General features: G+C 38.3%; 1 protein-coding gene across 1 annotated transcript in view; it reads left to right on the forward strand.

The window, feature by feature from the left end:
• The first annotated feature begins 2,387 nt into the window (after positions 1-2,387).
• TMC1 (transmembrane channel like 1) overlaps positions 2,388-23,560 on the forward strand; it is a 62,598-nt gene continuing 41,425 nt past the window's right edge. Inside the window, exons 1-5 of the mRNA XM_067316045.1 lie at positions 2,388-2,670; positions 7,667-7,750; positions 7,878-8,253; positions 12,569-12,709; positions 22,005-22,095. Coding sequence (XP_067172146.1) covers positions 2,388-2,670; positions 7,667-7,750; positions 7,878-8,253; positions 12,569-12,709; positions 22,005-22,095 — 975 coding nt within the window. The remainder of the gene's footprint in view (positions 2,671-7,666; positions 7,751-7,877; positions 8,254-12,568; positions 12,710-22,004; positions 22,096-23,560) is intronic.

The following is a 23,560-nucleotide window of genomic DNA, read 5'->3' on the forward strand; positions in this document are numbered from 1 at the left end:
GGTGTTTCAAGGATGGGCCTGATCCTTTGATCTAAAGCTTGATTTGGGTGTCAGCCCTTGCTCAAGCGTGTGTTTGGGGTCTTGTGCATACATCTATATTCAATGTCATTCTTTACCTTTTTATGTGTCACAAGGGGAGCTGGATTTGTTGCCAGTGTGTTGTAATCTCTGTCTTGCTGATGGGGATCTCCTGAGATGGGTCAGCAAGTGCATCAGGTTTTAGCTTGCCTCATATCCCAGGCACAGGTCCACTACTGCAACTCCATTGTTTAGGAATTTATTCAGAGGAGGTGCTGTCTAATGTTTAGGTCTCAAATCTTGGATGTTTGAAATCTGCATCAATTCACTTTCTGTGAGATTTTGGTTTATTATTCATGGTATGTTTTGCAGCTGTCACTTCTGTTTATCAGATATTGTCAGATTTGACAGATATTTGTCAGATGTTTGTCAGATATTTGTCAGATATTATCAGATACTGTCATATTTACATGATCGGAAACAATAGCATGAAAATGTATGTAGATATCTAGAATTGAACATTATGCCATACTCTCTCCTTTTTGACTGATACTTCACATGCATTTATTGCTTATCACTTTGATTAATATGATCTTGCATTGCTGATGTTTCTGCATGTTGGATGCCGAGTTTCTCAGCTGTCTAGTATGACATCTTTCTGGCACCGAGAAAAGTCCAGTACAAGCCAGCAGAAGCACAATAATTGCTTGCAAGGGTCTGTCTGCATATGACCCATCTTACTGGCTTAACAATTAAATAATACAATAAACATTTATTTTATAGTGCATACAAAAAGTTGGATAGCATTTTTTTGAACCATATACAAAATCCTTTGCCCATCACTGAAATTTTTTCAAGGCAATGGCACAGGGAATTGCTTAGCAGCAGTCAGTTATACTTAGTAGTAGTGTGAGCAGTAGCATTCCAGCACTGGGCCACATTTTATGGGTTAATTCCATGAATCATTATCCCTCTCAGAATGAAAAATCAAAGGAAGTTTGTCAGTAAGAAGACAAGTTAAAAGAAAATATGAAATCTGAGTAGTACCCTTTGGTAAATAATACACAAACAATTTGGGAAAATTAGATAAGAATACAAAAGTCCCCACAGTCCTAATTTCGAACTCAGGAAAGCTGGGTGACTAGGATGAGCAAGACTGTTGAATGGCCACCTCATACAGTAAAGGCTTCTAGGATTTTATAAATTTTGTTTTGCGCTTATTTTCCTCACCAGCCAAAGTAACAACATTCTGAGTTTTGTTCTGAGCTGCCTTTTGAGATCTGATGCCTTGTTTTCACTGCAGTCTCTCACTTGTGGGTTATTCTGAACCCATAGTCAGGATGCCCTCATCCAGATTTTTGGTGCTTTCCAGCCTAGTGTAGTTGCCTCATTTGTGGCTATAGGCTAAAACCTAAAGGAGGTTTCACGCAAATCAGTTCTCAGACTTGTGCTTTTGCTGCCCTTAGTCTAGCAAGATGACAAAGGTCCCTTTAAATCACTGGGTAAAAAAGTCAGAAAGTGATTGAGTTTCCTAGGGCAAAAGGTGTTATCTTCAAATACAGGCATACCTTGTTTTATCGTGCTTCACAGTTGTTGTGTTTTTTACAAAATGAAGGTTTGTGGCAATTCTGCATCGAGCAAGTCTATCGGCGCCATTTTTCCAATAGCATGTGCTCACTTTGTGTCTCTGTGTTACAGTCTGGCAATTCTTTCAGTATTTCAGGCTTTTTCATTATTATTCTACCTGTTATGGTGATCTGTGATCAGTGATCTTTGATGTTACTATTGGAATTGTATTGGGTGCCATGAATCGCACCCATATCAGATGGCAAACTTAATTGATAAATGTTGTGTGTGTTCTGACTGCTCCACCGACCGGCCGTTCCCCTGTCTCACTCCCTCTCCTCGGGCCTCCCTATTCCCTGAGACACAGCAATATCGAAATTAGGGCAATTGATAACCCGACAATGGCCTCTAAGTGTTCAAGTGAAAGGAAGAGTTGCACGTCTCTCACTTTAAATCAAGCTAGAAATGATGGAGCTTAGTGAGGAAGGTATGTCGAAAGCCAAGACAGACTGAAATCTTGGCCTCTTGCACCAAACCGTTAGCGAAATTGTGAATGCAAAGGAAAAGTTCTGGAAGGAAATTCAAAGTGCTACTGCAGTGAACACATGAATGACAAAGCAAACAGCCTTCTGGCTGATAAGGAGAAAGTTTCAGTGGTCTGGATAGAAGATCCAACCAGCCACAACATTCCCTTAAGCCAAAGCCTCATCCAGAGCAAGGCCCTAACTCTCTTCAATTCTGTGAAGGCTGAGAGAGGTGAGGAAGCTGCAGAAGAAAAGTTGGAAGCTAGCAGAGGTTGGTTCATGAAGTTTAAGGAAAGAAGCTCTCTCTATACCATAAAAGTGCCAGGTGAAGCAGCAAGTGCTGATGTAGAAGCTGCAGCAAGTTATGCAGAAGATCTAGCAAAGATATTTGCTGAAGGTGGCTACCCTAAACAACAGGTTTTCAGTGTAGATGAAACAGCATTATATTGGAAGAAGATACCATCTAGGACTTTCATAGCTGGAGAGGAGAAGTCGATGCCTGGCTTCAAAGCTTCAAAGGACAGGCTGCCTCTCTTGTTAGGGGCTAATGCAGCTGGTGACTGTAAGTTGAAGACGATGCTCATTTACCACTCTGAAAATCCTAGGGCCCTTCAGAATTCTGCTAAATCTACTCTGCCTGTGCTCTGTAAATGGAACAACAAAGCCTGGATGACAGCCCCTCTGTTTACAACTTGATTTACTGAACATTTTGAGCCCACTGTTAAGACCTACTGCTCAGAAAAAGGATTCCTTTCCAAATATTACTGCTCGCTGACAATGCACCTGGTCACCCAAGAGCTCTGATGGAGATGTACAACGAGATTCATGTTGTTTTCATGCCTGCTAACACAAAATCTGTTCTGCAGCCCATGGATCAAGGAGTAAATTTGATTTTCAAGTCTTATTATTTAAGAAATACATTTTCTAAGGCTATAGCTGCCATAGATAGTGATTCCTCTGATGGATCTGGGCAAAGTCAATTGAAAACCTTCTGGAAAGGATTCACTATTCTAGATGCCATTAAGAATATTCATGATTCATGGGAGGAGGTCAAAATATCAACATTCACAGGAGTTTGGAAGAAGTTGATTCCAACCCTCATGGATGACTTGGAGGGGTTCAAGACTTCAGTGGAGGAAGTAACTGCAGATGTGGTGGAAATAGCAAGAGAACTAGAATTAGAAGTGGAGCCTGAAGAGGCGACTGACTTGCTGCAATCTCATGATAAAACTTGAACGGATGAGGAGTTGCTTCTTATGGATGAGCAAAGAAAGTGGTTCCTTGAGATGGAATTTACTCCCGGTGAAGATGCTGTGAACATTGTTGAAATGACAACAAAGGATTTAGAATATTACATGGATTTAGTTGATAAAGCAGCAGCAGGGTTTGAGAGGACTGACTCCAATTTGGACAGAAGTTCTATTGTGGGTAAAATGCTATCAAACAGCATCACATGCTACAAAGAAATCCTTCATGAAAGAAAGAGTCAATTGATGCATCAAACTTCACTGCTGTCTTATTTTAAGAAATTGCCACAGCCAGCCCAGCCTTCAGCAACCCCTGCCCTGATCAGTCAGCAGCCATCAACATTGAGGCAAGACCATCCATCAGCAAAAAGATGGAGCTGAAGGCTCAGAAACAGTTAGCATTTTTTAGCAATAAAGTATTTTGTAATTAAGGTGTGTACATTGTTTTTTTAGACATAATGTTATTGCACACTTAAACTACACTATAGTGTAATCATAACTTTTATATGCACTGGGAAACCAAAAAAATTGTGTGTCTCGCTTTATTGCAATATCCACTTTATTGTGGTGGTTTGGACCAAACCCGCAATATCTCCAAGGTATGCCTGTATACTTAATAATACATGGGGCAGGATGCACTATCTGGGAATAGATAACAGCTGAAGAATAGTTTGCTCTGAGGTCACCTTGCCTCAGGTTAGCTGACCGAGAGCCTAATGACCAAAATTAGCCCTGTGAATATTAATACAATGAAGAAATGAGGTCCTACTAGCCCTTCTCTGGAACAATGAGCAATTCTAGACATTGCTTTAGTGAGATTTAGTTGCTTTCAGTGAAGGCTATATATCTCCTTCATTAAGCTTTTCATAAGTTGGATCACACAAAGATCTGTTTGAAAAAGCAGAAGCCAAATTATAGAGCTAAAAGGATCCCGCATAAAAGGATCACATTTTTGTTCTTGCATGAAAGACCATATACTTCTGCTTTAACAAGTCAGAGCATCAAAAATATTCTTCAATATTCCTACAGGATGATAATACAGTGCCTGAGGAATGCTTCTCTACTGTTTCTCTATGTTGTTGGTTTATAGAGGAACATTTAAATTTAGTGCTAAAGTGCATTTAGATTTAGTGTCACCATGAAATGTAATTTGTGTGTTGTTGAAACGCTTCTTCAGTAATTCAGTGAGACAGGGTTTGCCACAAGCAACTGAAGTGCTGAGTTTTGAGCTGCTTAGCCTCTTGCTTTCCTCTTTGAAAAGTATTACAGAGTTAATGATCTGAAGTAGCTTTCTAATAATAATAACGTTAAGCACATTAATGATAATTTATCACTCTTATTGCTCAAATGCCCAACCAATTAACATCATTGGTCTTTCAAAGAGATGAGCAAAACCCCAAAACAGAAAAAGACAATTATTAATACGGACTGTCTGTATTACAGTTCTTGCATTACAGGGATAGCTATAATGTGGGTGCAGGAGGGTTTGACTATATAGCTGTGTGTCCATCATTCGTTATATGAATGTATGCATATATGCTGCTCAGGACAGACCTCAGGGGAATTAAAGCTCCCTCATTTCACCTTCTGCTAGTGACACAGCTCATAACATAAATCAGTGTGAATCATATGCAGGCAAACTTGAGGACATGAGACTCTTGTCTGGCTTCTTCTGGATTCTTTTAGAAACAAATTCTAATACTATATTTTCTGCATCACACCCCAAGCCCTTGAGAGATCTCTCATTCTCTGGATACACCAGAAACAGAGGGACAAACCCCCAAAATTCTTCTTTCTGCAGATTTGGCTGAAATCCGTTAGCACTGTCTGCTGTAGCACAGACAAAGTTTGCAAATTTTCAGTATGAACCAAAGCAATGTGCATTCCATCAAGCTTCATATGAACTAATGGCAATCCTCTACTTAACACTGAAGGGGTGTAACGAGGTGTTTTTTTTTTTTTAGTATGCTCAGACACTTAAAATGGGTATGTTTCATATCTCTGGATGAGCACAGCACCCTGGAGTCAGGAATGACCTGAAGTTCAGTCTGGTGCTATAATTTTCAGCTTTTGCAAAAATCATCATTGAAGCTGGACTGGTGCTTCTTGCATTTGTCTGTAGTAGCCACTGTTCTTCTAGTTGTGTGATTCCACGTAATCACTGGTTGTTTTCTAGGCTCCTTCCATGGTAATATCCACTTCCAGTTGGTTTTATGCTTTTGTCTTCACTTTTTTTAAAATGTGTTCTTTATCACTCAGATGGCTGAATGCATAGATAAAAAGTACAAGCACACAGGACTAGTTCTGATTAGTAATTCAGATACACTCCCCTTAAGTAGTACTCACAGTACTTTCATGAAGCAGTCTGAATTCCTTATTTAGCTTAACACTTTATTTTGCCTGAAATGTTGGATTCAGACTTACACATTTGTTACCGTATGTGATCATAGTTAATTAAACTCAAACAACTACATTCTGTTGGGTTTAAGCCTGGGTGTTGCACAGTCCCTTGTTTCTTTCACTATTATGTCAATGTTATGTCAATTTCTGCATGATATACTTCCAGTGCTAATGCCTGTTTCAGTGTATATGATAAGCCTCCAGCTGTTTGCTTATTGTGTTCAATCATCAGAAGCTGCAGTGAAGCCAATCTTGTATCATTAAAGTGCTTCCCAGGAATTTTTGTTTGGCTGGAGGAGATCAGCAAAAGCATTAGCTGCAAATAAAAGACCGTTCCCTATTGTTGCATGCAGAGTATCTCTTTAGAAGTGTCTGTCTCTGTCTTTGCAAGCTTTCTATAGCAACGTAATGATCTTTGTCAAATGCAGATCTAGTTACTGTCAGCAACAGAAGGCAGAAAGAACAAAAGAGCACTTATTTTCACATTCTACTGATGATATTGAATGATAACATTTTTGCATAACCTTAAAAAAATTATTGTGCAGATGCTGTGGAAATGCTAGAAAATGCTATTACAATGAAATTCTTTGTGGAGGGAATTTAAACTCTGCATATGTTCCTGTTTTAAAATGCCTGTCAAATTCTGTATAAAAATCCTTTGCACATTATTGCACGCAATGAAACAAATCTCGAGGTTATTTCTTGTTTGCAGCCTTATGTCTTTTACCATTTTTGCTTGATACCTTCCTGTCTGGGTAAAGCTAATAAGATGTGCTTGATAGTTTAGCTACAACAGTCACCAAATAGATCAACATGCATATAAATTTTCAAGAAATCACTAGTGACTTAGTAAAATTTATGAAAGGAACTAAAGAATGGGTGGAGAAAAATGGAATATAAAGAAAAAAAATCAAAAAAACTACAGGTAAGTGAAAATGAAAGATAAATGCAATTTCTTGTTGCCTGAAAAACAGAGCCATATGGACCATGACATTTTACCCGTCCTGTGTGTACAGAGGAGAAGTTAGATGACATGTGTCCGAAAATGTATGACATATAGGAGTGGAATGACAGCTGCCTATTTCTATTCAGACTAATATTTTTTAGTGTTCTCATTAATCCCCTACTACTACGTATCTCTTCATATATTTCACTGATGTATCTCAAATGCTGACCTATATCTACAAACTCAAATTTACTTCAAGAAAGCCTATTAGTTTCTGGCTTCTCAGATATTAAGTGTATTGCTTCTGAGGAAATGTCCACTGGCAGTTCCAGTAGTGACACGCTATGTAATATGTTCATACAAATATTTCCAGAGAGAGTATTAATTAAATATAATGTATGCATATCTTCCCCATATATACATAGCATTCTTGTGGCTATAATATATATGAAAAAGAGGAGTATTTTTCTTTCTTCTCCATATGTGCCTGATCCCGATTTCAAAGTGTACAAGGTAAATGATTTGGCTACTTTCCTGGTTATGAATCAGTAGTAGAAGAGCCTCTCTCATTGAACTTAGTATTAATTGTTAGAGACTGAACAACTTAAGCAAGACATCCCACACAAAACAAAAATGTTTTTAACCAGGCTAAGAAGCACTTTTCATCTCCCTTCTTCTTTTTTCCATATTGTGGGATGTTGCTGAACATGGTGTTTTTTTTCATGGGTCTTACTGTCCTACTTATTTCTGCAAGATAATGAGGAAGTTCTTCATGGCATCACTTTCAGGCTTACTTATCTGAGTACTAGAGGACAGTGTAACTGTATTGTTTCTGTCTTCACCTTATTTCTTGAAAACTGTTCATGGTGTTCCAAAAAGTTGGGTTTCTGAAATGGTGAAATGGAGCAATTTCTAAGCATTTCATGAAAGATCTGTATCCCTAATGACTACTCCTCACTAAACAGGGCCTTTTTTTGGTTTCACAGAGAGCAGTGATGTTGACAAAGAAGGCAGTGAAGCCGAGAATGAAGAAAATGTCAAAGATACAGGTAACTATGCGTGGATATCTCTGAGGCTACAGTCAGAAATTTTTGGGTTACAAATTATGAAACAAGAGGGAAGGGAAAATTTCCCTTCAGCATGCTGCTTTCTCTTGTGTTTTTATCCCCATCACAGATAAAGAGAGGAAGAAAGCAACACCCAGGACCAGACGGGGGCATGCCAGAGGGAGAGCCAGACGTGGTGGTGAGGAAGATGGGGACGATGATGAAGATGGACCAAGGAGAGCTGGGCATCGCAGGCACAGAAACAGGAGAGGACGGGGAAGAGCATCTGGAAATGAGGGCAGTGATTCTGAGGTGGAACCCCACAAAACCAGGAAGAACCAGGCAAATCAGAAATCCAAGGAAGATGGTGAAGAAGAGGAAGATGAGAAAGGATGTAGAAGTGGGAAAGGCAAAAATGAGAAGAAACAGGATAAAAAGTCTGATAAGAAAGGGAAAAAAGAGAAGGCCAACAAGAAGAAAAAGGACAAAAAGAAATCAGGTTCAGGGTAATTCAGTATATTCCTTTTTTTATATGAAACCTATTTTTATCTCATGTAAAACCTGTTTTCATTTACAGCTGTGAAATATCAGGAGTCAATATGACTCCTTTTCTCATTAGAACCCAATATGAGCTGGACAGAATGTTTTTTTGAAGCAAGGAAATTCTGGCTTAGTGAAATGGAAACTTTCCACAAAAACTGTATCTGTTGCAATGGAATGAAGTCAGGAAGGTGTCATGGGTCCAGGGTGTAACTCCTGGAAACGATCAGCCATACCCTTCCGGGACCACCGATACCTGATCAAAAAAAAATCCAGTGACTTGAGCCTGGCTGCTCCTTATGGTGTTAGATGCCCTAAGTTTATGAGTTGGTCTCTGGAGATGGGGAAGGGAAGATGCCAGAGGAGGGGACTGAATGAGAAAAGGATGGTCATGGTGGAGCTCAAAACCCAACGAGCACCCAAGGTCTAGTTTTATTTCTGGTGTGGAACTAAAATCTTGAAGCTTTACACAAAATGGAGTTCTTGTTTCCAAGCCTGGTTGGGGCCAACTTTTCACAAAAGATCTGTGCCACAGCTTGAGGGAGTCAGAACCAGGAACTGAGCTGGGACTGTCCAAAGTTCATCTGCCACCACTCCCACTGAAATATACACAGTCACTTTTCCAAAGCATTTTAAGTGGGGGTCTTTGGGAGATCCCACAGGTATTGAGCACTTCTGAAAATTTCTTTGTACTTTTTTTCTTGCTCCTTGTCCTTTCTCGTGTTTTTGAAAGGAAACAGCTTCTGGAAGTAATGTATCATGGAGCAAATGGAGCTAGAAATACTTATCTCAGTGAACAGGGAGAGAGATTCCCCTTCCCCCAGTCAGCACCTGCTGCAGCTGTTTGTGTTTCCAGAGGCACCCTTGGAGAACACAGCAGGACTGAGAGGGAAAAAAATATGGTGAGACATGCTGTTGTATTAATTTGTCCATGGTCTCATTTTAATATACTTCAACTTCATTTCCCCTCCTTGTGTGAGCTCTTCACTATAGTGCCAATTATACTCCTCTGTGCAATCTCCTGTAGTCATATGGCAACATTTCTGATTCTGCCAATCCATGTTCCTTTGCTTATTGTTATTGTCTTTTATCGTAAACATTTACTGAGCGTTAATTAAAAAAAGACCACTGAAAATATAAAACAATGAAAGCAAAACACTTTTGATCGTCTTCCAAACAACTGAACATTAGAATGCATACTTTTAGGCTAAATAATTAGAAACTGTTAACCAGATCGGGACATTCTTGAGGCAGTGAGCATAACACCTGAGGAATAGCTGAGGACAGCTAATTACTCCAGAAGGTACTTAAGAACGTTATATTCTTAGACATTTAGGAGACCAACTGACAAGATTACAGGCTTTGCTTTGACCTCATTTTGAATGAACAAGCAATTATAAGTAAGGTAACAACTCTGCAGCACATAGAAGGGTGATCCTTCATTTTAAAGTAGAAGCTGAAAAGATACATCACAAAGTGACATTTAAAAAGGAATTGTAAGAAGGTTGAAAGGATGTTTCTTTCTTTCTCTCTTTAAGTGACCTATTGTTCAGACAGCTTTCTATAAATAACCAAGAGCATTCATAGGGTTTTTTAATAACAGAACAAAAAATAATGTAAGAACAAAGGAAAATATGCTGGTGATCAGTTCAGCTATGATTCAGGCAAACCTTGAGGATGGAACAGAAGGGTGGGAGGATAGAAATATAAGCTGTCTAGTATGTCCATGAAGACTCATCACAACAAAGGCTACGCACTGCTTAAAAGCGCATCTTGCTCTTGGCATTTCAGACAGTCTGGAAAAGCGTACTAAAAGAAAATAAGAAGTTGGGAAAGAAAAATTAAACAAGAAAAATGAAAGTAAAATTAATATAGACAATGCATTGAATATGATATTATTTCAAAGAAGGATAATATTGTATTTGTCGATGTCACCCTGTGCATTTTGCAGAAGAAGACAGAATTCCAGTTTCCTAGCTGAAATCTCACAGTGCTCCATCATTTCAGCTAAAGCAAAAATCTGCTGCAACTGTATCAAGTTTGATTGCACCATTCTTGGACAGATCTGGTTAAATAAAAAAAATCCAACACCTTAAAGGTGTCTAGAAAACTGGAATTCTGATTATTTTCTTAGTTCCAAAGGAAAGTGAAAAATGAAAGATGAGATGTTTAGTTTCAGAGCAGATGTGTTTGCAAAGTTAAATAAAGCACTAATAGGCTATGGGCACAAGAACCAGTATTATCCCTGCTTTACCCCTTCTGTTACGCACAGCTTCTTTTCTCACTGTATTATTTATTACCTACCACTCATATTTCCCACTATTCTCACTACTTTCTTGTAAAACTGAGTATTTCACATTTGCACAACCCAGCAATTTTCTTATGTCAAAGGAAATCCTCAGTATCAGGCAGGTTGCTGTCTGCTTTGTATAGCACAAAGCAGCTGATGAAACAACTAAAGATTTAGAGCCCTCTCATAAACATGAAAATAGTCTCCTTTAATCCTTCTGTTCTTTTTCTTGACCCTGTGCACATTAAAATGCCTCTCAATTGTATATACAAATCTTTTTATTGACCTTCAACCATTTGACCTAAGTTTTTATATAGGTCTTCCATTTGCTCATTGCAATACCAGAATAGCAATAAATTTGTCTCATTGGCTTTCTGGAAGGATCTTTCTTCCAGGAGATTTATATTTTCTGTGACATTGTTTCTTAACACATGAAGTCCTGAAATTTTATGGCTGATGATTTCAACTTTTTAACGTGACAGCCTCTTCAAAAAATAACATTTGAGTCTTTGATAGCAGGCCTTTTGATAAACATGAGTCTCCTTCTTTCCTCTGCTGATTTGCTCCTGTGTGCCTGGAGTTTTTAAACTCTTTCCCTGTAGCATTTGCTGAAACTATGTCTATTTCACCAAAGCTAAAGATAGATGACCAATGAGAAATTTATATTTTGATGTGCTGCAAAAGAATTTTGGTTTTATCGCATTTGGTTGTTTTGAATTTTTTCATAAACATTCATGCTGACAAGTCCTTTTGGTAGTAGAAAACACATTCCAGAGATCTTTTACTGTAGCTGTGTTATCTGTTTTGACAGAAGCAAAAGTTTATAATTCCTTAGCTATCTGAAGCACATAGGCCATACTATTAGGTGAGTTAGGTAACTAATCATTCAGCTTGGACATCAGGTTTTGAATATCAAACACTCAAGAAGGTGAATTGTAAGCAAAACTGCCTAAAAACTGCTAGCTTGATAAAGTTTGAATGAACTGTTCCCAAAGCAATAAAAAATGGAAAGCTGTTTCCAAAAAACTGCAGTACATTTTTAAACATTCCAGACAGAAAAAAAGGGCAAAATAAACAACCCCCTAAAAAACAAATAAAAAAAATCAAACAATTTGTTTTTAGTAAGAACTTGCTTAATGGTAGTCATCCCTGTCAGCTTTTTAGGGCAGGAAGTTGGAGTCTAATGTTTTCTTTTTAACTATTTTCCTGTTAGCTGGCATAAACAGAGGAAACACCTGTTGCTATTGATTTTCTGCCATTATAAGATTGCTCACAGAAGAAAAGATCTGCATAGGTTTTAGGAAAGTAGACATTGCCTCCATCAACAAGGTTTTTCATTGATGCTACAAATCGGTGCATGAATAATATGTTCACCTTGTAAACAAAACACATCTGGAGATACCATTACTATTGCCTCAGCTTACTAACAGCACCAGGACACGTGGCAGTTGTTCTGCAATGTAGCTTTGAACCTTTCCCAGCTCTGAAATGTTACTGCCTTGATTAGTGGAGACAGCCATGGGCTTTCATCTGGTTTAAATGCATCTTTGTGGAGGTGTGGTGTCTCCTCTCTTGAGGCATGGTGGAGTGGGCTGGACAGCTTAATTTTAAATGCTGCCATTACAGCGTCCTTATTTGTCCGCTCTGAGTTTGGGCTGAACCCTGAGGAGGTTGGTTACTCCTATGGGAGCAATCACCAGCTGTCAGATACATCTCCAAAAGAGCTGCCTGTTCTCTGTCTGTGATGGGATTGCTCTGAGTGTGATGCTGGTTCAGCCGGGGCTCTGCTATATGGCACTTCGCGTGCGGCTCTGCCTTTTATACTGTAATTTCCACCCAGTTGAGTAACTCCATCTTCCCTGCTGAACAGCAGGGAAGACATATACTTAGGTCTTAAAGACAACAGGAGTTAGCACCAAGTACACACATCGGTGAAAACTTCTGTCTCTCCAGAGTTTTAGTAACTGTTTTCTCCCTGTTTTTACTTGCAGCTCTGATTCTGATTCCGAGGAGGAGCCGATTACAGAAGAGGAACTGGCCAAGCTGAAAGAAGAGGTAGAAGAAAAAAAGAAGCTAATTGCCACGCTACGAAACAAGCCATGGAAGATGAAAAAGAAGCTGTCTGTCCTGAAGTATGGTTTGATTTTCATGATGAATATATGCCATCCTGATTTGCACTGTGCACTTTTCTCCTGAACTTTCCCTTTATTTCTAGATCTACTGACACAATCAACTTCAAGCCATTTCTGATCTCTATTTCCTTCCCAGTATGTGCTTTCAGAGAGAGTGGATTTAAATGGTATTGCAGATCAGTGCTTTTTTCATCTCTGCAGACCTGAAATCAAATATGGAAAACTTAGATCTTTGTTTTAGGTTTGCATCATACACCACAGTAAAAGCTTTCATTTTCTTCAGTTGATAAGTTTTTATTAGATCTGATGCAAGCCAAATGTTGAATTTCAACAATACCTCAAGATTAGTGGGATGGGAAGAGCAGATTTTCTTTTCTGTCTTAACCTTCTTGGGGAAAGAACAGATTTTTTGAAATTAAGAAAAAAACAAACCTTTTTTTTCTGATTGGAAACTGAGCTTGACTTTTTATACATTTCTAGGTATGCCACATGTAAAATTGTGTTTTGCCCTAGCAAATCCACTAGGGCACAGGAAACTGTGTTAATGTAGAAAAATTTATTCTTTCGCAAAAGCTGCTACGCTCGTCTGTTTTAAATAGCTCATCAGTCACTGTGGTACTGCCCAAACACCAACAAAAGATATGACTGGGTTTTGTTAGACACAACTAACAGAGAAAAGATGGTCCCTGCTCCAGTGAGTTTTCAATATTGATAGAAAACACAAACATGTTGGGAAGAGAGAACATAACACAGGTTGAATCAACAGTGATGGAAAAATGAAGGGTGGAAGGTCTATGATTTTTTTTTCCCCTCTGGAAGGTAAAGTCGTTTTGTGGAAGATATACCAATGAGGAAATTGAATGTTTATTCTGAAAGAAGGGGACGTAGAGCAAAAGAGAACAGAGTACGCGGCAGATGTAAAGAGAAAATATTGTGAAGATGAGAGAAATTTCAGGAAAAGTAAATAAGCAGATTAGATAATTATGTAAGAGTTATTTTATTTTTTGTAGTCTAAAATTATAGGATCCTCACCAACAAAAAATAAAATTTTTACAGTTGTATCCTTATTATGAACGGAGCTTCTATTTTTATAGTTGTTTTTCTATTCTAGCTTTGACATCAGCTGGTTCTCTCAGTTTGCTTTTATGGCATTACAAAAAAAGAAGTGTTTGAAGACAACTGGCGCACATTTATGGTGAGAGTAGATTACAGCAGTGTCTTCAGGGACAGTGTCGATTAAGTACAGATAGAAGTCTTTAAATCAGATGTGTAAATTTTACATGATATGATTAGTTCAGCCACTAGCTCTGGGTTTGAATCAGGACCCTCGATGAACTTCTGCAGCTCCCCTCCTGGTCAGAGTGAGAGAGAATATCAGTCCATTCTGGCCTTAAAAATCTACATTACTGTGAAATGTTTGTGATTGGGTGACAGCCAATTACAACTTTTTATACTCTGAGGTGGGCTTTCACAGTTAAACCAACAGTAAGTGTTCAAAATCTCGCTCTTACTATCTGTCCAAGAAGTGAAAATCATTTCTGTGTTAATATTCAGTATTAAGTTGTCCTTATATATTTTCGCATGGGCAGCAATTTTATCTGAATGTCCATTAACTTCACCAACTTTTAAATTATTTTATTCCTGAAATTCTGACTGAGTGACTAGACTTGCATTCAATTTTATTTGCTCACATCAGAAGGTTTATGTTAATACAATACATGCATCAATGTATTCTCTGGGGGTTTTGCAAAACAATGTTTTTTTCTATACTTTGCTACAGCTCTCTTTGAAGTAGGCTTAGAAGCACTTTAGTAGCTTATTTACCCTAGAAAAATTTGTATTCCAAGTGGAAATGACAGTTCTTCAGATTAGCTTCTTTATTTTGAATCTACTTTTATTAACGGAAGAATTACATTTATTGCACTGTACCTCTATCAAATAACATTCCAAAAATAGTCACCATTTACTCTGGACAATCTCATTTTAGATTGTCACAGTTCTGCGCAGAATCATGCATATCTTGGCAGACAAAAACCAACAAATCCAGAAAACTGCTGGAAGAAAAATTATAAAAGAAAAACTAATATTTGGTCATGTTTTCAAACGTGTGCTGAGAATTAAGTGTTTAAACCTATGTTTTGCATCTTAGATGAAAATCATGGAACTTGTGAGTACTCAATACCTTTAAAAAAATCAAAACCAATCATTTAGGTACCATAATACAGATATAAACAATGTTTTCTAGAGTCTTGTTTTCATAACCGGCTCTTTGGAGCCTAAGTCCAAATGAGTTGCAATGAAAGACCTCGTGTATTTATATTGCTTAAAATCTAAGAACTAATGCTGTTATAGCAGTGGCTGCTTTATTATGAACATATATTCACACAGTTTAAGATATCTGTAAATTTGTTTTGGATTAAAGGAACTTATTTGACTGTTATCCTGGCATCATTAGGTTTATAGATTGGCATTATTCTTGTACATATGAAAAATAGGCACATACTGGCTTAAAGTGTCTTAAACGCCTCAGTCATTTCTTACTCTTGGAGGTTTTGGTCAGCAACTATTATTAGTCATTCTTTCCCTGTATCATCTGCTTCTTTGCTTGGGCAGATGTTTGAATGCTATGGGATGTGCAGAAAGCAAAAAAGGCTTCAAAGATAGAAGAACAAGCTTTCCTATTCTTTGCCTTTCAGCTTCCACAAAAGGGAGATGCTTCACTGGAGGAGGTTCCTCCTCAGCATTTTAAGGAATGTCATTTGGCATGAACCCCAGTTCTCTATTTGTTTTCTATTAGCACCTATATTTTTCCAAGAAGGAGAAAAAACCTCCCAAAGAATGCTTAAGGATTAGTTACATATTCATGACAAAAAAGAGAGAAAAAAATATTTCTCACATTATTTTAAGAGTAATTGATAGGGCTGTTAAGGATTTTTTTGTTTAAATATTATTTATCAGAAAATGTTAATTTGTCAAAGCAAACATTTTTTAACAAAAGGTTTAATTTTCACTAAATTGTCCATTTTAAAAAAGTGAATAAGAAATTTAAAATTGTTAGAGAATTTTGTTTAAGCATTTTCAAGACCAAGCAATACACTTACTCTTCTGATTTGAAACCTCTTCATTGTCCAAATGTAGACTAACTATAATAAAATTATTATTTTTTTAAAGAGTAAGTAATGAAACTAAATGCTTTGGAATGCTTTGGATTTTTCTGAGGGAGCTTCTTTCTTTCTTTTTTTTTTTTGTACAGGATGGGAAAGCCAATTTCTACTCAACTCTAGTGATTGCTTTGTAAAAAAGTTAATCTTTTCCTTGATTCTTTTGTTCTGAAATGTGTGAATCAGCAATTAATTTAGAACACAGTCACTGAATTAGTTGCTTTGTAGAAAATACCTTCTGTTGAAACCAGATTTAAATACTCACTGCTGAAATGGTTCTCTTAATTGAGCTGCACCACAAAATTAGATCAGCTCTAATTTCTAGTTTACATCCCTGCATCTAGAAGATGCATTTCAGATAGCCTCCTATCTCTGAAGACCTGCGAACGAGGATAAGCCTCTGGGATCAGCCGCTGCTCTACTGCTCCCCTTGCGGTTTGCAGACGGCAGGGGGGATGTTGGTCCCCGCCGGGCTCCAGTCCCACCGGTGACACCACGCTGAGACCTTTGCAGGTCCGGAGAGGGGAAAGGAGGGACGTGAAGGCAAGGAGAGGCATGAAATGGTGTCGCATGGAAATCAGCATCACCTCCCCCCAACCTCTAATCATAAAGATGTCAGGCTGCGAGCAAAGGACACAGCAGTCCGTGCTGGAGCCCATGGAGTTTTCCGTTTTCATGCAAAAATGCCCTCTTTCACAAGAGCCTTCTGGCCCACTGCTTTTTCCTCCTGCTGGTTTTCAGGGCTTGTGAGTGCTGTTGTTGCGCCCTTTCTGCGGGAGATGATGTTCTGTGCACATTTCCTCTTGAAACTGGCTACCTACACCTGTCCAAAATTAGCTGAAGAGCTGTCAGCTGGTGATGGCCATCAGTCGTTTCTTACCAGAATGAGATTTAGAGGAAGAGGGCTAAACTATTAAGACATTTTCTGGATTAGAAAATGGGACAAAAGATAAAACTCATGGGGCCACAGCTTCAGCTGCTGCAAGTTGGAAAAGCTCCAGGAAAAGCTATACCAATTTATAACCAAGGGTCTGCTTTGGAGGATTGTGTCCCTTTCTGGGCCTTCTCCAAGTTGGATTTTGCACAGATATGAAAGCAAAGGAAAGATTTAAAAAGCTGTGCTACTGTGTTTGGCTTTTGAATACTAATCTTTCTTTCTTAGTGTACTCCACATTTTACATAAAGCTTCGTGCTATAAAATAGGAAGGACTATTAGCAGCCATGTAGTTTATATCTACTAACAAAGTCTATTAAGTTACCATGTAATCAGAGAATTGTACACAAAGACCCAGAAAAGTGCTAATAGTAGTCTCAGTTTAGAGGTATACCACAAGCCAATTAGAAAACTATCAAAACAAACAAAATAGTGTTATGAAAAAGAAGGCAGTGAAATGTCAAGCTTATGGTTTTTAAAGGACTCCCAATTAAATACAGACTATAAAGAGGTCCAGAAGGAGTTAATTTTTCTAAATAATCCAAGGAGCAATCTCTTCTTCATGGGTCAGGGACAGAATATAGTACAATAATTTTTAAATATATTTTCTTTAGTGTCATTTGTTTTGTTACAGAACACAGGTTGTCCATCAAAACAAGTCAAATAAAAACAGAATATTCTGTAAATATACAAAAAGCAAAGATTCATAAGGTGCCTTTGTGAGATGGAGGAAATTTCTCCTCTTTGGATGTTGTCTTTATACTCAAGTGTATCTGTATCTCAGTTCTTTTACTGTGAACATACTGGCAGTCCCCAAGGCCAGCGTGGCAGTCCCTGAGGCCAGCTGGGTATTAAATAACACTATAATTTGCCCATTATTACTGCTGAACTGCTTTTCAAGTGAGCTCCTGCCTGACAACAGTTGTTTTGCGGTCAGTTTTTAGCCAATCTTTTCAAGACTTGGAGAGATCCTGGGTGATCAATATTAATACAACATTTCTTTTTAATGAGTTTTTAGATCTTGGAGACTGAAACCTTTCTGAACTGTTACTGAAAAATGCGAGCAATCCACTTGAATCCTATTCATTAGCAACAACCTCTGAGAGCTGTAATTCATCCTCTCTCTGCAATGCTGAAGTGCTCAAAGTACCATACACCTAGCACTTTGGAAGCTGTAACTCCACACCTACTATTAATAATTAACTCAGGCTTCTTCAGGACAATAATGCCTGGCCCCATGCAACATTTATTAGTTCCTTGTGTCGGTAATTCAATTAATAAGGTTTCTCTGAAGCTTCTTTAAATTCACAGTTAGCTAACGGGGTACACTTTGGCCTATCTTGTGATATAGATAATTTACCTATAACACATGATACCAGTGATTACAAAGCTTGGTTTTGTTTCTCTGTGTTGTTTTTGACACGTCCTCATGTTAGCTAAGTTGCATTACTTCCAAGGAGGTGTGCATATATATGTGCGTGGTTTTTGACCGTTGTTGAGGCATCTAAAATAGGGCTCCTGGTTTAAGACTACATTTTATTGCTCAATCTTTCCCCCTGCCTCCATATTTTATTTTAGTACAAAAGAAATGGAGGAAAGGACAAAGTCTGGTAAAAGTCTGCAGAGATGTACAAATAGAGGTCTTTTAGTGTAGACATCAAGGTAGAAAGCTGAATTAAATTACGTACTGGATTATATTTAACAAAAAAGAGCACGTGTCACAGGCATGGAAAGGCCATTGAAAACCTGTTCCACAAGTGAATACTGCTGTGTTGTTGCTGAACTTTTAAAGCCAGGAAGCTTAAGCAGAAATGGGGGAAAGTTTTACTTAACCTACAAATCAGAGAAGTCAGGAGCAACCCAGTGGGACTAACATGCTAGGGAGGGAAGAAAGGATGAGGGAGGGAAGGAAAACACATTCTGTTTGATGGCTCCAGCATCATCTGGTAGTAATGCTTTCCATATTACTGCCTTGAACATAACTGTAACACACGTTCTCTGCCTCATTACCCACAGGCCCTCTTTCAAGCTCTGCGTCTGCAATAAATTTGCTTTTCATATATTTCATTAAACTCCAGTGGGAGTTTTTCATAGAATAAAATTGGTACTGAGATTTGCATTTAACTACCAATTAAATAAGATCTGTAAGTTACTCATGCAAATATTCATGGCTACAGTTAATGGATAGGCTGCTGTGGGGCACATAACTCCTCTATATGCTTGTATGTAGTGGGTTTTCTTATGAGATTTAGTCTCTCTAAATGAGACGTAGCCTCATACCCTCTGGTATGAAAATGCTCTTTAAAATGTCATTGGTAAAGAGAAATCCACCACATGCAAAAAAGGGTAAGACATGCTTGTAACTTTTTTGATGCATAAGAGGGACTTTCACTCTTCTCCATTTTACAAAATAATTACACATTTCTTTCAACTGCATAATAATGTCACACAGCATTTGCTATGTTTAACTTGCTATATGAAGATTTTGGCTATTACATCATAGAAATGGGCAATACTAATAGCTATAGTTTGTTATGCTTGTTTGAAATACCTTCTTGTCATAATTGGAGGGATTCATTTTGGCAAAGAGGGAATGGGGGGAGAGAGGAGAACTTAGCCATTGGCAGAGTGAAAACAAGGGAAACATTCAGGAAGGTCAGCAATATTAAGCCTGGGGATCTGGATCAAACAGCAAGGTTTTGGTCTGTCTTGAAAGCCTGAAGACAGAGAAGGAGCTTTTGTACTACTAACACTCTAAAGATTGTTTTAAATATACCCTTGATAGAGAGTCCAGGAGATACAGAGGGATAAGAAATAATATTTTTTTATGTGTAGAAAAACATAACAAGATGTTGCACACAAGTGAACACAGGGCTTGGATTCAGAACTGAAAATAATTTTTTTAATGACTCTTATTGGGGAAAGTTCCTTCTTGTTCTAGCTTAGCTTAATTTTGTAGCAGAACATACTTATTTGAGGCTACAGATGCAAAATGTGTTCATAAACATTGTGGAGGATTCGTTATGTGCTAATGGTTGCTTTAATATTATCCTCTTGAATTTCTAACTTACTGCTTCAGTTTAAAAAAATTTTTGAAAATCTTGATATTCTGCAGCAAACCTATGTGTAATCAGTGACTGGAAGAACAGTTTTTCTATGGCTCCGTAGGTTTTGATTTCAGTAATTTTTCATGAACCTATTCCAGTGCTTGAATCACTTAGTGACAGAAGTGGCTGGTAGAAGATTTTCCTTTTACTTCTTAAGTCAAAAATATGGTATGATTATTTGGGGGATTGGTACAAGCCCAGTTTATTCTGGCTGCTTTTATGGTACTGCTCCACCACTGACTACTGAGTTTACGAGAAAGGTGCCCTCTGCTGTTAGGATTGCTTTATATCTCTCCAGACAGTGCAAGATTTTAAGCCTTGAGGACATGGATTTAAATGGGACTCTTGAACGCTGGTTTCCTGAAGCTGGAAGAATCCATTTTCTCCAACTTATTTGAAACAGCTAGAATTTAAGAGGAGAATTTTTTGAGAATCAGAATGAAAGGATGAGATGTTAGTGCTGAGCCAGAAAATCTCTGAAGTACTCAGAGGACTGCCTCAAAGGAGAAAGCTAAGGGCTCAGTCAGTGTCAAACAAAGTTAGCTAAAGCATAGAAAGATCAGCCTCCAAGATCCGGAAGACACGTGATCTGGAAGAACAAAATTCAGAATAAGAGATCTAAAGCCTTAAAAGACATTGACTCGGTTCCTGAAGAACACTTTGAAGGAGTGAAATGATGGGATACGTGGTAGTGGTGGTGGTGGGGGAGGAGAGGTCTTTTATTTTTCCATCTCAATGTGTGAGCTTTGTGCCACATAAAAACAAAGAGTTACTGGCTTGGGATCCACGTTGTAGTGTGTACCTCTTCGCTTCTGCCAACCTGTTTTCCCAAGAAGAAAACTGAGGATCAGATGGTGGCAAATGCATGCTGATCTCCTGGGGAGGTGAGAAAAGCCAGCTCTCAAGCTGATGCCTCGCCGGCATGGTGAAGGTGTGAGCTACAGAAGGTGACAGAGCAGCTCTGCACTTGGAGGGCTCCTGGAGAATGAATGATGAATTCAGCAGCTTTATATTGCGTCATCTCAGGAATGTCATGTCATTTTTAGGTCTTGCAGTTTGACACAATCTTTTCAGTTCCTCATGTAACTTCAATCAGTGGGATGCAGCTAGGAACATGATAATTAATTTCACTCAGTGAACTTATCCACATGGCTTCTAGAAAGATGTGCATCACAATTAACACTTTTTGAATTCTCTACTTTTCCCCAAGCGCTTAGTGTGATAACTAATACAATACACAATGCTTTGCAATAGTCTCACTTGATGGTAAAGTAGTTATTCACTCTGACGCATACATTTCGAGCTAAGAAATCTTATTTTATTTTCCAGTGCTTTAGGTCAGGATGTATGGCCTTTATGGCATATTTTCTCCATAGAGAGACAATGGAATGCAGGAAATATTAGTGCATTCTTGATTTCATCTGTTTATTGTTTTAATCCATGGACATCATGCATTTTAAAAATGATTAAAAAAATCTCCCTTTCATATTTGTATCACTAGGGTATTATTTAATTTCCATATCTTCATAGGGTAAAAATTAATATTTTGGGGACCACTGAAGCTACACATATAAGAAATGATTGAGAATGGTACAGTTAAATATGATTTACACAAAAATTCTGAAGGACTGAATTAAAACTAGTTTTGAGAAGGGTAGTCACAGGGGAGCCAGGGCCATAAGTGTATACACCTCTCCAAAAAAAAAAAAAGTCCATTAGGTAGATGGACAAGAACCAGTGGCCCAAAGGATGAATAACAGTTTATAAGTGATGCAAATGGACAGTAGTTGGACTTTTAATGAAAGACACTGAAACTACAAATATTAGATAACATTAACTGGATGTCAGCAAATACACTTGAATTAGAGCAGTGGCTCAAGTTGCTTTTTCTGTTTGCACTACAGATGACTAGTCTTCTGTGAAATACAACCTCTCAGAGCTTTTTTTTTGCATATTGCTAAGGAACAGTGTTACACAAAAATCTGTGATGAGGGAGGGGTTAGGACACACCAGAAAATTACATTACAGTGGTAGAGACAATATCCAGTTTAACATCACATCATCTGTATCTCTCTTTTGCCCTCATTTCCCAGGGAAGCCCAGCTTTTTGTTGAAAAGTTTGAAGGTGCCCTTGGGAAAGGAAAAGGAAAAAAGTTCTACGCATACAAAGTGATGATGACCAAGGTAAATATATTATTTCATTAGCTTCAGGTAATGCAGACAGAGAGCTTGTTGTAGATATTGTCGTATGTCCACATTTTTCCAAATAAAGCTCCCTATTTTATTTGCATTTTAACCCATTTTCCATTGCTGTTCTGTGTCAGAATTTCCAATGCAAACACACAGTTTGATTGAGACTTATCATCTAGACAAAAGTCAACTTTTTTTGTGAGTTTAATTTCATACGGGTGTACATTGGCTTTCCTCTGTGAACCGGATCCGAAGCCTGGTGTTTTCTGTGAGCCAGCCCACCATGAAAGATCAGAAAGTGCCTTTTCCCTCCCAGTAGAAATGCTGTCAGCATCTCCCTTGAGACAATACTCCAGGGCTGTGTTGGCCCAGCACACCGTATGGCTCAGCAGGAGCATAATTGAAGGGCCAAGCAGTTGCTGCTGAGGACCCAGTGTCCACACTACATGTGTCATGGCAGGTTTTACCTTGGGCCAAGTCCAGTGTGGTCCTGTGGACTGCCCAGTAGCAACTGATTTGTATTAGTGCACTCCTAGAGCGCATCTTTTGGCTTAGTTTTATGCTCTGACACCACTCTGCAGTGCAAAACAAAGCAATAAGTGTGGTAAGTTTGTATTCATTTCTAAAGCATGCTCCTGTTCCAAACTCAAATGCTATGCAGAAACACCCTAAGAGTAATATTTGGCAGGACTACTTGCTATGGCCAAGTTTACCCTTAGTTTATCTGGCTTTTCTGCAGGCAACTGTCACATTTTCATGTCTACACATTTTTGTGGAGTCACATTTAATTAGCATTAACGTTCACGAAAAATATTAGACTTTCAAACTCAGCTGCGCACAAGAAGCTCAATTATAAAAGTTATGCTTATCCAACAGATAAAATACTGGTTCAAGTAGTTTCAATTAAATAACACAGTTTAAGATCCAGATCTGAATTTTGAATAGCAAAGGAGGGAACAGATTAAATTCTCAGAAACAATTCTCAAAAATGAATGATATGAAAGGAAGGGATTATTTAATCATTCTTCTTGTGGAAGAAATAGGGGCTTCAAATGAAGCCAGTAGGAGCCACATTCAAAACCAACAAAAAGACATGGTTCTTCACGAACTAGCACTTTTGCTGCAATGCTATTTGCCAGAGGACACTGTGGATGTTTAAGGGGTTACATTGGCTCAAGTGGTAACAGGGAAAGTTTATGGCAGGAAAATCCATCAAAGGGTTTTGAAATATGTAATAACCCCATCTGGCTTAGGAGCTGAGAGCTGGTCTGAGAGGGAACTAAGATGGAAGTATTACATACAGTTATCCTCTTCAGGTACCACTTTTGACTGTTGTTAGATAAGGGATAGATAGAGCTCTGGCCTGAGCCAGCCTCATCGCTTTTCCAATTTCAAAGAAGAAATAGTTAAAACACATTTTTTTCTAGACAGTTCTCAGTCAGAGCTAGCAGTATTGCTT

Source organism: Apteryx mantelli, chromosome Z, assembly GCF_036417845.1.
Source record: "Apteryx mantelli isolate bAptMan1 chromosome Z, bAptMan1.hap1, whole genome shotgun sequence".
In the NCBI taxonomy this organism is placed as follows: Eukaryota; Metazoa; Chordata; class Aves; order Apterygiformes; family Apterygidae; genus Apteryx; species Apteryx mantelli.